At 43.7% G+C, this 16,833-nt stretch overlaps 1 protein-coding gene across 8 annotated transcripts in view; it reads left to right on the top strand.

The window, feature by feature from the left end:
* LOC100434648 (cAMP-dependent protein kinase catalytic subunit PRKX) overlaps positions 1 to 16,833 on the top strand; it is a 107,456-nt gene that overhangs the window by 49,700 nt on the left and 40,923 nt on the right. For all 8 annotated transcript variants that reach the window (XR_008517999.2, XR_008518000.2, XM_054544294.2 and 5 more), the window contains exon 3: positions 7,307 to 7,570. Coding sequence is in view for 6 of the 8 variants with exons in the window: in XM_054544294.2 (XP_054400269.1) it covers positions 7,307 to 7,570 (264 nt within the window). In the remaining 2 variants the exon portion in view is untranslated. The remainder of the gene's footprint in view (positions 1 to 7,306; positions 7,571 to 16,833) is intronic.

Raw genomic sequence — 16,833 nt, 5'->3', positions numbered from 1 at the left:
GCGCCCACCACCACACCCGGCTAATACTTTGTATTTTTAGTAGAGACAGGGTTTCACCATGTTAGCCAGGATGGTCTCGATCTCCTGACCTCGTGATCCACCTACCTCGGCCTCCCAAAGTGCTGGGATTACAGGCATGAGCCACCGTGCCCGGCCCTAATTTTAAATTTTTTGTAGAGACGTGATCTTGCTTTGTTGCCTAGGCTGGTCTTGAGCTCCTGGGCTCAAGCGATCTGCCACCTTGGCCCCGCAAAGTGCCGGAATTACAGACGTGAGCCACCGCACCTGGCCTCCAGCTTTCTTTTATGTCCCTCCCCAATCTTCCTTTGGCCTTCAGCTGTGGGGACAGAGATGCCCCCTGCCTCCCTGTCCCCACCTTCTACCTGGTCTTGCAAGACCCCCTCCAGCCATCCTTCCAAGTTTACTATGTAATGTCTGTTCCCCATCAAGCCTGCAAAGCTCATGACAGTCACAAGATCTGCCGTTCCAGATACTTGGCACATAAGGGGCCCTTGTCCAAAACATCTGGAAACCAATAAAGAATGTGGCTGGTGAGTTACTGATTAACGTGTTGACGAATTCATTGATTCCTGATGCTAGTACGTACAGTAAGTGTTAGATCTTGAACATGCTTCTCATATCCGTTGTGATAAACCCTCTTATCTTCTATTGCTTTTGAACTTTTATAGACTTGATGTCAGGGGCAGAGTCCAGCAGTTAACTGGAATCATTGAACCGATGCATTGGTTTCTAATTTTCTAAACTCAGATTTGAAATCACCTGTGGTCACTAAACTCGTCCTATCCCACAGCCCCTGCACACGATGACTTAAGTTTTGTAAATGGTTTTTGGAGATAGTAAAGTCAGTATTTCTTTCAACATTTTGTTCCTTATCTTTAGTGATACCCAGCTCTGTACAAATTCTGTCCACATAAGCAAAGTCTTTTTTTTTTTTTTTCCAGATAGGGTCTGGCTCTGTCACTGAGGCTGGAGTGCAGAGGTTCAGTCATAGCTTCAACTCCTGGGCTCAGGCTGTCCTCCTGCCTCAGCCTCTTAAGTGCCTGGGACTACAGGCCTGCACAACCACACCTGGCTAATCTTTTTATTTTTTGCAGAGACAGAGTCTCCCTATTTTGCCCAGGCTAGTCTCAAACTCTTGGTCTCAAGTGATCCTCCTGCCTCAGTCTCCCAAAGTGCTGGGATTACAGGTGTGAGCCACCACACTCGCCTGCAAAGTCTTACTGCTAAAAGATTTGAAGGAAGGATGTGTCAGAGAACTTCTTTTTTCTTATAATATTTACTTAATCTTATTGATTTGGGGAAGGGCAAGAGAATCCCAGTTATCTAGATTTTTCTTTTTCTTAAAGGAATATGTTTTTACTTGCTAACTCTCTTTGTAAACTGTTACTTCTTAAAGATGCTGAAGGGTGATCCCGCATTAGTGTATAGGTAAAAATGATGTGTCCATTTCATATATACTGATTAGGTGACTTTATTAAGCCTTGTGGTTTGTTGATGTTGATTTTACTGAGACACTTGTGGAACAGATGTATTTTCACACAACCTTACACATCTCAGTAGTTTTCCCTACTCACGCAGTAACTTTTTCTCCCCTGCTTTCCCTCCTCCTCACCCCACCTCTTCTCCCCTCCCCTCCTTTCCTCTTCCCTTCCCTCCTCTTCTCATTTGATGCAAAGCCCTAACTCTCTTCCTCTACAGATCATCCTACCCATGGTTGAAATTGCAACTTCCCCTGCAAGCCAGGTGACCGAACCTGAGATCTTTGTATTGTCAGGGCTTGCATATTCTACATGCCTGTGTAATCCTCAAAGTTCTTTCATTCCTTGCTTCTAACCTACCCAAATCCTTCTAATCTCCCACCACGGTTAATTATCTCTGATGCTCCTGAAGGGTGACCTGCTGCTACATTGTGACAAGGTGATGCATTATTCTTAAGAGGATGTGTGCAGATTATTATCCCAGAGTGGGGTAGATGGGGGAGGATACAGGATATATCCAAAGAATGTGTTGCAAACTAACTGATAGAGACAGAGAGAGAGAGAGAGAGAGAGTGTGTGTGTGTGTGTGTGTGTGTGTGTGTGTAGGCGTGCATCCATCTTTTCTTACATATTTCAGCCATAGGGAAATAGAGTCACGTATATTCTCTTCAACCAAATTAACAGTTGTAGACAGTGGTCTTGCTATTGCTTTGACCATTTATGGTATTTTCAAGAGCTCAGTGTTACCCCCAAATGTTCAGTATCACACCTTGGCTGTTCAGTTGTAGTTAAATTTTCCTTCCACCTTGCGCCCTGAAGAAATTTAGAAAGTCACCAGCTGACACAGAATTTGATTGTAAAAGTTCACTAGTACGATAGTATTTGGACCTTGGAAAATATTTCCCCACCAGAACAGTGAAATCATGGTTGTCTTCTAAGCTTATCCACAAAAGTACAGTTTGACTGTCATGCATTTGAGATACCATGCACTTAATCACGAAATATTACTGAGAGGAACACTCTTGCCCAATCAATAATGGTGCAAAGCAGAAAAATAGGGCATTTAGCTAGGAGAAAATGACTCGAGATGTCAGCGATAAGATGGAAGGAATGTGGGTATGTGGTGGGTCTTTTAGAACTCCAACAGATTGCTCTGGAAAACAGCCACTACATACCAAAAGTAGGCAGTCATGGTGGCATGCGCCTGTAATCCCAGCTACTCGGGAGGCTGAGGCGGGAGAATCACTTGAACTCGGGAGGCGGAGGTTGCAGTGAGCCAAGATCGTGCCATTGCACTCCAAGCCTGGGCGACAGAGCAAGACTGTCTCAAAAAAAAAAAACAAAAAAAACAAAAAAACACCACTCCAACAAAATACTTCTTCTTCCTCATATACTCTCCCTGCTTCCCTTTATGCCTCAAGACCACACATTTTGAACTTGCTGAGCTGTAAGAAGTGAATGGAGAGGTGGGACACAGGTGCACAGGCTTCAGTAACTGAAGGAAAAAAAACAAAAGAAATTTCTAACCCTGAGCTTCCTGAGCTCCCTTCAGCCACCCAGCTGCTAAGGGGCAGGAATCCAGCAGCAAGGTGGAGAGAGGAAGGCATTCCTGCAACCTGTATTTGTGGGTCATTAGTCCCCCAACTTCAGCATCATTGCAGAATCTGCAAATGTAAAAGTGCATTAGGTAAGAGCCTTTTTTATAAGAGGCCCATATTTTTGCTAATACATAAAAACATTGTGATTAGTCAAATAAATGTTCATTTAAAATTCACAGTAACGTGTCTATTTTTTTTTTTTCCTTTTAGAAATGGGGTCTTGCTCTGTCACCCAGGTTGGAGTATAGTGATGTTGTGATCATAGCTCACTGCAGCCTCCAATTCCTGGGCTCAAATGATCTTCCCACCTCAGCCTCCCGAATTGCTGGGACGCCACCATGCCTGGCTGATTCTTTTATTGTAGAGACGGGATCTTGCTGTGTTGCTCATGCTGCTTTCAAACACCTGGCCTCAGGTGATCCTCCTGCCTCGGCTTCCCAAAGTGCTGCAATGACAGGCATTGAGCCGCCGTGCCCAGCCTATAATTTGTCTTAGCATTAATCTCTGTGTCATTGCAAGCTGTCTCCCACGTCCTTGCCTTCATTCTACATTGTTTTGGTGGAATGGCCTGTGCTAGCAGACAAGACCATCCGGTCCATGTGGAGCATCCTTCCCTGTCCTCAGGGAAGGTTTCCTGGGCCTCGTTTTGTTTTCTTTGTACACCAGCAGGGTGCAGCTCATTGGAATGAGCTTGCGGGGGAGCATCTGTGATAGCATCATGATCAGATGAGACAAACTGGCACGGGTCCTGGTCATGGTTGAAGACCTTTATGCTCCTGATTCTACTGGGTGTCTTCTACTGGTGAAGGCCCATTTGCTCATGGGAACACGGGCATGCTGGTGTCTTCTGAGTCCTCTCCAAAAACAAAGCCCAGGTCAGGTACAGTGGCTGACGTTTGTAATCCCAGCACTTTGGGAGGACGAGGCGGGAGGATTGCTGGAGCCCTGGAGTTCAAGACCAGCCTGGGCAACACAGTGAGACCCTGTCTCTACAAATAACAGTAATAAAAATTAGCCAGGCATGGTGGCATGCACCTGTAGTCCTAGCTACTTGGGAGGCTGAGGTGGGAGGATTGCTCCAGCCCAGGAAGTTGAGGCTACATGAGCCTTGACTGCACCACTGCACTCCAGCCTGGCAGACAGAATAAGAACCAGTTTCAAAAACAAACAGACCGGGCACGGTGGCTCATGCCTGTAATCCCAGCACTTTTGGAGGCCGAGGCGGGCGGATCGCCTGAGGTCAGGAGTTCGAGACCAGCCTGGCCAACATGGTGAAGCCCCATCTCTACTAAAAATACAAAAATTAGCTGGGCGTGGTGGTGGGCGCCTATAATCCCAACTGCTTGGGAGGCTGAGGCGGGAGAATCACTTGCACCCAGGAGGCAGAGGTTGCAGTGAGCCGAGATTGCACCGTTGCACTCCAGCCTGGGCAACAAGAGCAAAACTCTGTCAGGAAAACAAACAAACAAAAATCCCAAAGCCCTTAGTTCGAAATCTTGCCTCATACCCCACCCGTCCCATCTTTAGGTGAAAACGTTCTTTCATTATCAGTGCGTATCTCTCCAAACTGTATTTGTAACTTGTGCTGAGATGTTGAATGCACAGACGCACCTCAGTATCTTCTGTTCCTTCTTTCATCCCTACCCCCACCTTCCTCAGTCTCTCATTGCTGCGTTTTCTTCCATTAATCAACACCTTTGTAAGGAGAAGCACCTCAGGCAAGCTCCCACAAGCAAGTGCTTCCAAATACTTCATCTGGGGCTTTTTAAAAGGGCTACCTTTTCCTAGCAGGTTTGGGATGCAGTCTGCTAGTTTATTGTTAATTCTCAGGCTTAATGATAGTTCCAGGTTACTGAATCAGGTGTGATCTCTGAAGATGTGTGTGTTGTAGGTTAGTTAGTTAGTGCTGCCATAACAAAGTAGCATAGATGGTGTGGATTAAACAACACTGATTTATTGTTTTATAATTCTTGAGGCTAGAATTTTGAGAAGAACGTGTTAACAGGGCTGGTGCCTCCTGAGCCGTCTCTCCTTGGCTTGTAGACGCCGTCTTCTCCCTGTGTCCTCACGTGGTCGTCCCTCTGTGTGTGCCTGTGTCCTCATCTCCTCTTCTTAGGACTCCGGTCCTGTTGGAATAGGGCCCATTCTAGTGACCATATTTTACCGTAATCACCTGTTTACATGCCCTGTCTCCAAATACAGTCACATTCTGAGGCCCTGAGGGTTTGGACTTCAACATGTGGATATTGGGAGGACACAGTTCAGCCCATAGCATACTGTTGGCTGGTTTATTATGAGACCATGATATTTACTATTCATTCATCCCAAGACAATGAGACCTTTTACCCATGTCCCAGGATACACATATCTTAACATCTGCTGTTGTCTGAATACGTCCCTTCCAAATTCATATATTGAGACAGTAACCCCCAAAAGTATGGAATTAAAAGGTGGAGCTTTGGGGAAAGCGATTAGATCGTGACGGTGAAGCCGCTGAACAGGACCAGTGCCCTCGGTGAAGGGGCCTGAGGGAGCCTGTTTCCCCTTGGTCCATGGGAGGACACAGCGAGAAGGGCCCTTCCCTCAGGAATGGGCCCTTACCACGCAGTTCATCAGCAGGCACCCCGACCTCAGACTTCCAGCCTCCAGAACTGAGGGGAATACATTTTTCTTATTTGTAAGGCCCCTTAGTATATGGTATTTTTGTGATAGCAGCCGGAATGGACTAAGACAACATCTATGTAACATCTATGGAACTTGTACTTTAATATCCATCTATATGCTTATCCCAGTATCTGATTATACACCTCTTAACATCTACACACGTCATAGCATGTACCTATACTGATGAATTACACCTTTCTATATGCAGACCTCAGCACCTGTCTATACCTATAGAGTCACATCTATACACACGCATATCCTAACATCTGTCTGTATTCACACCTTAGCATCTATCACATATATGAGCATCTATCTACAGCTACATATTAACATCTACCTCCACCCATATCCTAATATCTGTCTGCACCCACAGAGCAACACCGGTCTACACGTCTACACCCATATCCTAACATCTCTCTATACCTCTGTTAATATTTATCTACGTTCATATTCTAACATCTGTCTTTACGTGTATATTAACATCTCTCTACACCCATATCCTACTATCCATCTACACCCATATTGTAACATCTGTCTCTTCCTATATGTTAACATCTCTCTACGCCCGTATTCTAACATTTATGTCCATATATTAACCTCTGTCTACACCCGTATCCTGACATCCATCTACACCCATATTATAACATCTATACGTATAGATATCATCTGTCTTCACCTATATTGTAACATTGATCTCTATCCATATTCTAATGCCTGCCTACATCCATATCCTAACATCTGTACCTACATATTAACATCTGTCTACACCTATATTCCAACATTTATCTATCTGTATTTTATTTGTCTACGCCCATACATTAACACTTGTCTACACCCATAATCTAATATCCATCTGCACCCATATACTAACACCTGTCTACATCCATCTACACCCATATATTAATACCTGTCTACATCCATCTACACCCGTATCCTAACATCTCTCTATACCTACATATTAACATCTGTCTACACCTGTGTTCCAACACTTATCTATATCCATATTGTAATATCTGTCTACACCCATATCCTAACATCTATCTATAACTACATGTTAACATCTTTCTACACCTATATGCTAACATATATCTATATCCATATTTAATACCATATGGTAACACTGTTTACACCCATGTATCAGCCCCGATGTACGCCCATATCCTAACATCTGTCTCTAAGCACATCGTAACGTCTGTGTGTATGTGCATTCGAACAACTATCTGTATCCATATATTAACATCCGTCTTTACCCATGTGCTGATATCTGTGTGCTCCATGTCCCGACATCTGTCCCCAGCTATTACTGTCTGTCTATTTTGGCATCTAGCTGCATCTGTACCCCAACACCTAGCTGACGGCGTACCCCCTGCCCTGCCCTGGTGGGGCCCTGAGCGTGTGCTGACACCTAGCTGACGGTGTCCCCGCTGCCCTGCCCTGCCCTGCCCTGCCCTGGCGGGGCCCTGAGCGTGTGCTGACACCTAGCTGATGGCGTACCCCCTGCCCTGCCCTGGCGGGGCCCTGAGCATGTGCTGTCTGTCCCCGCAGGTTCTGGACGTGGCATGACGAGCGCTTCCTCTACATGCTCATGGAGTACGTGCCGGGTGGCGAGCTCTTCAGCTACCTGCGCAACCGGGGGCGTTTCTCCAGCACCACGGGGCTCTTCTACTCTGCGGAGATCATCTGTGCCATCGAGTACCTGCACTCCAAGGAGATCGTCTACAGGGATTTGAAGCCGGAGAACATCCTGCTGGATAGGGATGGCCACATCAAACTCACGGACTTCGGGTTCGCCAAGAAGCTGGTAGACAGGTAAGAGGAACGTGAACTCCGATGGGATCTATGCTGCTTGGCAATGAGAAAGGTGGCGGTAGTTGTGGGTCAGGCAGGGAAAGATTGGGAACCAGAGTTTAACTCTCATGTGTGGGAGACACTTGCAACCAGGGATGAGAGAGCCAGGTTGACCCACAGCTCGTTTTAGGTGGGCTGCCATTGCTGGCAAAGAGCCGGTGGGCAGGAAGTCAGTCTGCCTCACTGGCACCGTGGAGGAAATCAGAACACCACATTTCCACTATTGATCCGAAATGATGAGGAAATGAGTCATATCCAAGTTTGAATTGCCCTGACTGTAAAATAGATGTGCACCGAATAGGATACAATATCTTTTACAATTAAATGCCAGGTGCTGTGGCTCACACCTGTAATCCCAGCACTTTGGGGTGCCGAGGTGGGAGAATCATTTGAGCCCAGGAGTTTGAGACCACTCTGGACAACCTAGTGAGACCCCGTCTCTACAGAGATATATATATTTAAAAAAAAAGTTGATTATGATGGTGGATCCCTGTAGTCCCAGCTACTTGGGAGGCTGAGGTTGGAGGATCATTTGAGCCCCGGAAGTTGAGGCTGCAGTGAGCTGTGATCACACCACTGCACTCCAGCCTGGGTGAAAGAGCAAGATCCTGTCTCAAAAAAAACCCACCACATTGAATATTCCACACACACCTGCTCACACACACGTGCAGTTATTTTTTTCTGGTATCTATATTTCTATTATATATATATATATATATTTCCACTATATATGTATATTAAATAGAAATAGATCTAATACTATATTATTTTATATAATGTGTAGTATATTTTATGTACATGTGATATAGTATTATATATGTATATTATATATTATATAGTATACTATGACTATGATATAGTATCATATAGGTATACTATATATTATATATTACATAGCATACCTATATCATACTATATCATACATATCACTATACTCTATATAGTATATATTATACATATTATATATTACACATACTATATATAATATACTATATAGTATATATAGTATATAGTATATTATATATAGTATACCTATATCATATGTATGATATATGTGTTTCTTTTCTGGAAACACACTCACAGACACACCCCAAAACAATGTTTGAACAAACATCTGGGCACCCCACGGCCCATCAACACATGAAACGGACCATCACATGTTGTCTCAGCCAGTGCGGGCTGCACTAACACACACTCATAGACTGGGCAGCCTCAACAGCAGACATTCATGGCTCACAGCTCTGGAGGCTGGAAGTCTGAGATCAAGGTGCGACAGATTCTGTACCTGGAGGGAACCAGCTTCCTGGTTCGTAGACGGTGCCTTCTCGCTGTGTCCTCACATGGTGGAAGGGGCGAGGGGGCTCTCTGGGGCCCCTTTTGTAAGGGCACTCATCCCATTCATGAGACTCCACCTTCGTGACCTCATCACCTCCCAAAGGCCCCACCTCCTAATCCTATCACTTTGGGGATGATGATTTCAACATAGGAATTTGGGAGGGGGGGGCACACACATTCAGCTTATAATACATGTATATGTATTTTTTTTCCATGATTAGATTCATTTAACCAGTCTGTCGTGACAAAAGACCACACACTGGGCATTTTTAAGAATAGACCTTTTCCTGTCACTGTCATGGAGGCTAAGCTCTGAGATCCAGGTGTGGGCGGGGCTGGTTCCTCCTGAAGCCTCTCTCCTTGGCTTGGAGATGCTGTCTTCTCCCTGTGTCCTCACAGGATTGTCCCTCTCTGCATGTCTGTATCCTCATCTCCTCTTCTTATGAGGACACCAGTCCTCTTGGATCAGGACCCACCCTAGTGACCTCGTTTTACCTTAATGATCTCTTTAAAGATGCCCTTTCCCATATAGTCACATTCTGAAGTTCTGGGGGTTAGGACTGCAGCATATAAGGTTTAAGGGACACATTTCAGCCTGGAACAATTATATATAGATATGTTTCCGTACACACACATACTCCATTGAGGAGAAAACAGTTATCTTTTTTTGTTTGTTTTTTTGTTTTTTTTGAGACGAAGTCTGGCTCTGTCATCCAGGCTGGAGTGCAGTGGCACAATCTCGGCTCACTGCAACCTCCACCGCCCAGATTCAAGTGATTCTCCTGCCTCAGCCTCCCAAGTAGCTGGGATTACAGGTGCCCGCCACCACACCTGGCTAACTTTTTTTTTTTTTTTTTTTTTGAGAGGGAGTCTGGCTCTGTCTCCCAGGCTGGAGTATAGTGGCACGATCTCAGCTCACTGCAAGCTCCACCTCCCGAGTTCACGCCATCCTCCTGCCTCAGCCTCTGAAGTAGCTGGGACTACAGGCGCCCGCCACCACACCTGGCTAATTTTTTGTATTTTTAGTAGAGACGGGGTTTCACTGTGTTAGCCAGGATGGTCTCAATCTCCTGACCTTGTGGTCCGCCCGCCTCGCCATCCCAAAGTGCTAGGATTACAGGTGTAAACCACCACACCCGGTCCCAGTATGTAGTCTTTTATCTCTCACCCACCTCCCACCCTTTCCAAGTCCTTGAAGTCCGTTGTATGGTTCTTATGCCTCAGCGTCCTCATAGCTTAGTTCCCAATGGATCTTTAATTTACATTCATAAAATCAACAGTCATAAAAAGTAAATTCACACGCCCAAGCTGCTGAAAAATACTCAGAAAGATTTTTGGTAACTACACTGAGTGTCAGTTTTTCAATTAGATTAAATTAATTAAAGTAGGATTAGATAATGACATCAGTTCCTTGGTAGACAAGCTACATTTCAAATACCCAGGATTGCACATGGCTATTGGCTTCTGTCTTGGTCAGACAAGCCTAGAAAATACATCTTATATTTCCATATTCTTTGATGTGGTGGGGTTGGGTAAGGTGATAATTACACTAATTATACTCCTAACATTGTAAAACCGTCTGCATTTTGGGAAACTTGATGTGGGGGCAGTTTTACACTAAATGACTCTCTTCTCTGGCAGCTTTTAGAAAAGGGCTCTCCTAGGAAAATTTTATGATGCATTTAAATTCAATCTGATTTTCCCCTATAGTATTTCTCGTACTACATTTCCAAAAATAAGGCACATGGAAATTAGGTGCATTTTACATGGAGTAGGAAAGATGCAGGATTTTTTAAAATATTGATTTATAGCATCTGTGCTGCCCTCTTTTGGCAGCACACGGTATATTAGTAAATTCTTTTAAAGTCATTTTATTTGCAAGTCGAATTCAAAGAAAACAGAGATAAAATATTTCATATATTCACTTGTTTATAAGTTTGACAAACCATGTTACTGTCCAGTTAATTCATGATGTCTATTTAAATGGACAAAGATGGTTTAGTATATAACATGCAGCAATTATTTTACTTAATGAACATGTGAAAATCTTAGAAAATGCCTCATTACCATCTTGATAGATTGCTTTTGCAAAGAACTGCATCTTCCTCTGTATGGGTAGTGTAGCTTCTGGAAACTTTTTTTTTTGTGGGTGCTTTTTTCTCCTTTTTTTTTGGACCATCATTGTAACGAAGCATCTCTCTTCTGGCCCGGCCCCAGGGAAGTTGTGTTCATGGGGGGCAGATACATGGCCCTGCCTCTGATTCAGGATTCAAACAATACATGTGCCTTTTGAATAAAACTTAAATTCACCACTGTATCGTGGACCACTACAGAACAGATGGAACTAAACAGGGAGGCCTCATCTTGAATAACCTTTTTTTTTTTTTTTTTTTTTTTTTTAAGACAGGGTCTTACTGTGTCACTCAGGCTGGAGTGCAGTGGTGGGATCTTGGCTCACTGCAACCTTGGCCTCCTGGGCTCAAGCGATCCTCCCATTTCAGCCTCCCAAGTAGCTGGGATTACAGGCATGTACCACCACACCTGGCTAATTTTCGTATTTTTAGTAGAGACCTGGTTTCACCATGTTGCCTAGGCTGGTCTTGAACAGCTGGCCTCAAGTGATCCACCTGCCTCGACCTTCCAAAGCATTGGGATTACAGGCGTGAGCCACCGCACCCAGCCTTGAATAACATTTTTGAACATATCCCAGAAAGAAGTCTGTTTCTCATTTTTCTCTCTTTTTTTTTTTTGGAGAGGAGTCTCATTCTGTCGCCCAGGCTGGAGTGCAGTGGCGCGATCTCGGCTCGCTGCAAGCTCTGCCTCCCAGGTTCATGCCATTCTCCTGCCTCAGCCTCCCGAGTAGCTGGGACTACAGACGCCCGCCACCACGCCCGGCTAATCTTTTGTATTTTTAGTAGAGACGGGGTTTCACCGTGTTAGCCAGGATGGTCTCGATCTCCTGACCTCATGATCCGCCCGCCTCAGCCTCCCAAAGTGCTGGGATTACAGGCGTGAGCCACCGCGCCCAGCCATTTTTCTCTTATAGCATGGGGTAAAAACATACTTAAGCATGTTGTAATGTAATCTACTCACTACATGAATTTCTTTCTTTGTTTTTTGTTTCTTTTTTGAGACAGGGTCTCACTCTGTCACCCAGGCTGGCGTGCAGTAGTGCAACCGTGGCTCACCGCAGCCTCGAACTCCCAGGCTCAAGCAATCCCCCTGTCTCTCAGCCTCCCAAGTAGCTGCGACTACAGGCTTGCACACCCTGCCTGGCTAATTTTTTGATTTTTTGTAGAGACAGGGTTTCACTATGTTGCCGGGGCTGGTCTTGAACTCCTAAACTGAAGCAGTCCTCCAACCTTGGCCTCCCAAAGTTTTGGGATTACAGGCGGGAGCTATGGTACTCAGCCTCTCCCTCCCTTCCTTTCTTCCTCCCTCCCTCCCTCCCTCCCTTCCTTCCTCCCTTCCTCTCCCTCCCCTCCCTCCCTTCCTTCCCCCCCTCCCCTCCCATTCCTTCCCCTTTCCTCCCCTCCCATTCTTTCCCCTTCCCTCCCCTCCCATTCCTTCCCCTTCCCTCCCCTCCCATTCCTTCCCCTTCCCTCCCCTCCCATTCTTTCCCCTTCCCTCCCCTCCCCTCCTCTACCCTCCCCTCCCCTCCCCTCCTCTACCCTCCCCTCCCCTCCCCTCCTCTACCCCTCCCCTCCCCTCCCCTCCCCTAGCAACCCTGTTAACTGAATGACTTGTACCCTACTTGTTTTAAACCACTGCTCTTGGTGACTTGATTTCTGACTTTCCTAGGTTGTCAGTATGTTCAGATGGTGTTCTTTTGTGACTTGCGTTCACCAGCCTCTTGTTTTCTAAAAGCAATATTACGTTTGTATTTTAAATATTTTGCACACATACTTTATGTTATCTAGATAGCTCCCCTAAAAGATTTGGTGGCAAACTAGAATTATTTCTGGTTTTATGAAATGGTCAAAATAAAATACTGATGTGTTTAATTTGATTTTATAATTCAAATGCATAACACAAGTATCCCTTACCTGAAATACTTCAGACCAGAATTGTTTTGGATTTTAGATTTTTTTCAGATTGTGGAATATTTGAATTACACTTACCTGTGAGCATCCCTAATTTGAAAATCTGAAATCCAAGATGCTCCAGTGAGCATTTCCTTTGCGCTGTGAGCCTCATGTCGGTGCTGGAAAAGTATTGACTTTTGGAGCATTTGGGATTTCAGATTTGGATTAAAGATGCTCAACCTTTATACATCTGTCTTTAAACCATAACAGATGGTTTTCTTTCTCTGCAACAGCTCTTTTTTGTTTGTTTTTGGTGTTTTTTATTTCTCTGCGACAGCTTTTTGTTTGTTTTTGTTTTTTTGTGTTTCTTTTGAGACAGGGTCCCACTATGTTGGCCAGGATAGTCTTGAACTCCTGGCCTCAAGCAATCCTCCCACCTCGGCCTCCCAAAGTGCCAGGATGGTAGTCGTGAGCCACCATGCCAGGTGCAACAGCTCTTTCCTAGTTCCTCTGTTGTAGCATTGTAAACCCAGATGTTACATTGATTACTGTCCTCTGGATTTTTATTTCTAGCCTTATAGGGATAACATTGAACCTAGTCTTTCAAAATTACTACTTACCCCTTACACACACACACACACACACACACACACACACGAGTAGAGAGAGTAATTCACGTTGAAACCTTATGGCCCCATCACCCAGCTTCGATTGTTATCAAAGCTTTGTCACTTTGTTTTTTTTCTCTTTGCCCATTTGTTTCTTGAGTTAGTTAAAGCAGATGCACTTTATCCAACTTTAACAGATAACTCCCTTTAAAAAAGAACTTCAGTGCCATTATCACATCTGACAAAACTATTTAAAAAAAAAAAAAAACCCAGCCTGGGTAACATAGCAAGACCTCATCTCTACAAAACATCAAAAACAAAAAAAATTAGCCTTGCATAGGTTAAATCCAGCCCCCTATGTGTCTGTTAATAAAGTTTTATTGGAACACAGTCACATCTTGGGGGCTTTTGAGCTACAGTAGCAGAGCTGGGTATTTGTAACAGAGACCATGTGATTCACAAGGCCTAAAATATTTGCCATCTGGCTCTTTACAGAAAACATTTGCCCACCCCTGAGCCAGGCCATTTGCTTTGTGAACTGGTTAAAATTGGCCAGGAGCTCTTGTCTGTGCAGTGGAATATTATTTGGCCATGAAAAGGAATATAATTCTGACATATTCTACGCGTTGATAAACCTTGAAAACATATTAGATGAAATAAGCCAGACCAAAAAGGTCTCATATTGTGTGATTCTACTTGTAGGAGGGCCCTAGATTCTTCCAAATCATAGGGACAGAAAGTAGAATGGTGGGTGCCAGGAGCCGGGGAGGTGCAGGGAAGGGAGAGATGCTGTTTAATGAGGACGGAGTTTCTGTTTGGAATGATGAAGAAGTTCCAGCAGTTGATGGTGGGGAGGGTTGAACACCAAGGTCAATGGACTTCCCACCACCGAACTATACAATTAAAAATGCTTAAAATGGAAAATTCTATGCTGTGTGTATTTTACCACATTAGAAAATCATACATATAAAATCATAATTATGTATATAATTATAAATAACTATATAATTGTAATATTTAATTACACATAAATAATATATCCTACATTAAATTTATATAGTTAAATATATTTAATTATCTCTTTAATATAGTAAATATTTTAGTATATTCATATGTAAATTTAATACATAAAGATATTAATGTAATGTGTTAATTACTAATATAACATAATGTATGTATATATTAATATACTAATATATTCCAATTATAATTATATATTAAATAAATATAATGTAATTTTTAGTTAAACATAATTATATTTAAAAAAATTTAATACAATTAATAAGTGGATACAATTTTATATTTAATATTACATATTTAATTTTATAATTATAAACATGGCTACCAAATAATTATATGTGCTCATAAATTATGGTATAAATATGTTTAGAAAGTTATATGTAGCTATAATTATACATTATTATCCATAGTTTTATATATAATTTTATAAATATATATTTTTAAAATTTAAATTTATATATTAGTATGTGTTACACATTTATTGTTTAGATTATAAGTTCAAATTTAAACATATACATTTATAAATACATAATTGTTTTATATATATTTCGTAACACCAGAAAAGTCTTTCTAGTTACTTTAGACCTTTTCCCTTAACTTCTTTCTTTGAGTATTTAACGGAAGTCAAGGAGGGCCTGAGATGTCGAGTCTGTTTGCAGTCGGTGTTGTTACTTTCCCTTGAGCCCCTTTTAATTTTGCTGTAGTTCATACGAGGAGGTGGGTATTACTGTGCCGAGGTTGGTGACAGGCACCCTTCTCCCTGCTGATCAGTGGTGTCTAGGAGCCATTGTCACCTAGGAAACCCCTCCCAGGGCCTGGGCTGGCCATCGGAAGCTGTCCCATGCTCACAGACACACACCTTCTCCCTTCATGGGCCTGAAATTCTCAACTGTTTGTCCCCATCAGACAGTTCTAGGAACGGTGATTGTGTCCCCATAAAAAAAAAGATGACAAAGTCTTCCCTTTTTATGAAAAACCCCACACCCTGCTGCTTTATTGCAACCCAAGATCCTATAAGAAAAGGCAATGTAGTATTTTCACCATGAGTACTGAGCTAACATCTATTTCCTGCATTAGCAAACCCAGACAAAACACTGGCTCATACTTTTCTGATAAAAAGGGAAGAAATGCATTTGTATCTGTAATCAAGTGTGAAAGCTGTCATCAGCTGTCCTTTCTCCTGAGCCCCACCATGCCCCTGTTAGCTGAGTGACACGCTCACCATGTCATAAAGCCATGAGGAGAGACAGCAAGTGAGGCTGGTGACGCCACCTGCTAGGACATAAGAGGGACTGGACTGAAACTCAGCTTGGAGATGTCATCCATTTCTCTCTGTCTCTCTTTTTTTTTTTTGAGACGGAGTCTCACTCTGTTGCGCATGCTGGAGTGCAGTGGTGCGATCTTGGTTCACTGCAACCTCTGCCACCCAGGTTCAAGTGATTCTCCTGCCTCAGCCTCCTGAATAGCTGGGATTACAGGTGCCTGCCACCGCGCCCAGCTAATTTTTGTAGTTTTTAGTAGAGACAGGGTTTCACCATCTTGGCCAGGCTGGTCTTGAACTCCTGACCTCGTGATCCACTTGCCTCGGCCTCCCAAAGTGTTGGGATTATAGGCATGAACCACCGTGCCTGGCCTCTTTTTCTCTTTTTATTGTGGTAAAATACGCTTAAAATGTACCATCGTAACCATCTTTATTAACATTTTTTATATTTCAGAACAGGGTCTTCCTGTGTCAGCCAGGCTGGAGTGCAGTGGTACGATCATGGCTCACTGCAGCTTCCAACTCCTGGGCTGAAGCAATCCTCCTCCCTCAGCCTCCTGAGTACTTGAGACTAGAGGTGTGAGCCACCATGACTGGCTAATTTTTAAATATTTTTGTACAGACAGGGTCTTGCTATGTTGCCTTGGCTGGTCTGGAACTCTGAGGCTCAAGTGATCCTCCCACGTTGGCCTCCCAAAACGTTGAGATTATAGGCATGAGCCACTGTACCCAGCCCGTTTGAACCATCTTGCCGTGCACAATTCAGTGGCATTTACTGCATTTACCATGTCGTGCAACCATCACCTCTCTCTAGTTCCAGAACATTTTCATGATCCCAAAAGAGAACCTGTACCTGTTAAGCAATTATTCCACATCCGAAGCCAGGATGACCTCATCTTAACTTGATTGCAGCTACAAAGATCCTGTTTGCCCATAAGGTCCCACTCACAAATAGCAGGGTTTAGGACTTTGGGG

This window comes from Pongo abelii, chromosome X (genome assembly GCF_028885655.2).
Source record: "Pongo abelii isolate AG06213 chromosome X, NHGRI_mPonAbe1-v2.0_pri, whole genome shotgun sequence".
Classification (NCBI taxonomy): Eukaryota; Metazoa; Chordata; class Mammalia; order Primates; family Hominidae; genus Pongo; species Pongo abelii.
Note: the sequence above shows the minus strand (reverse complement) of the source record. Positions and strands in the feature narration are given on the sequence as shown.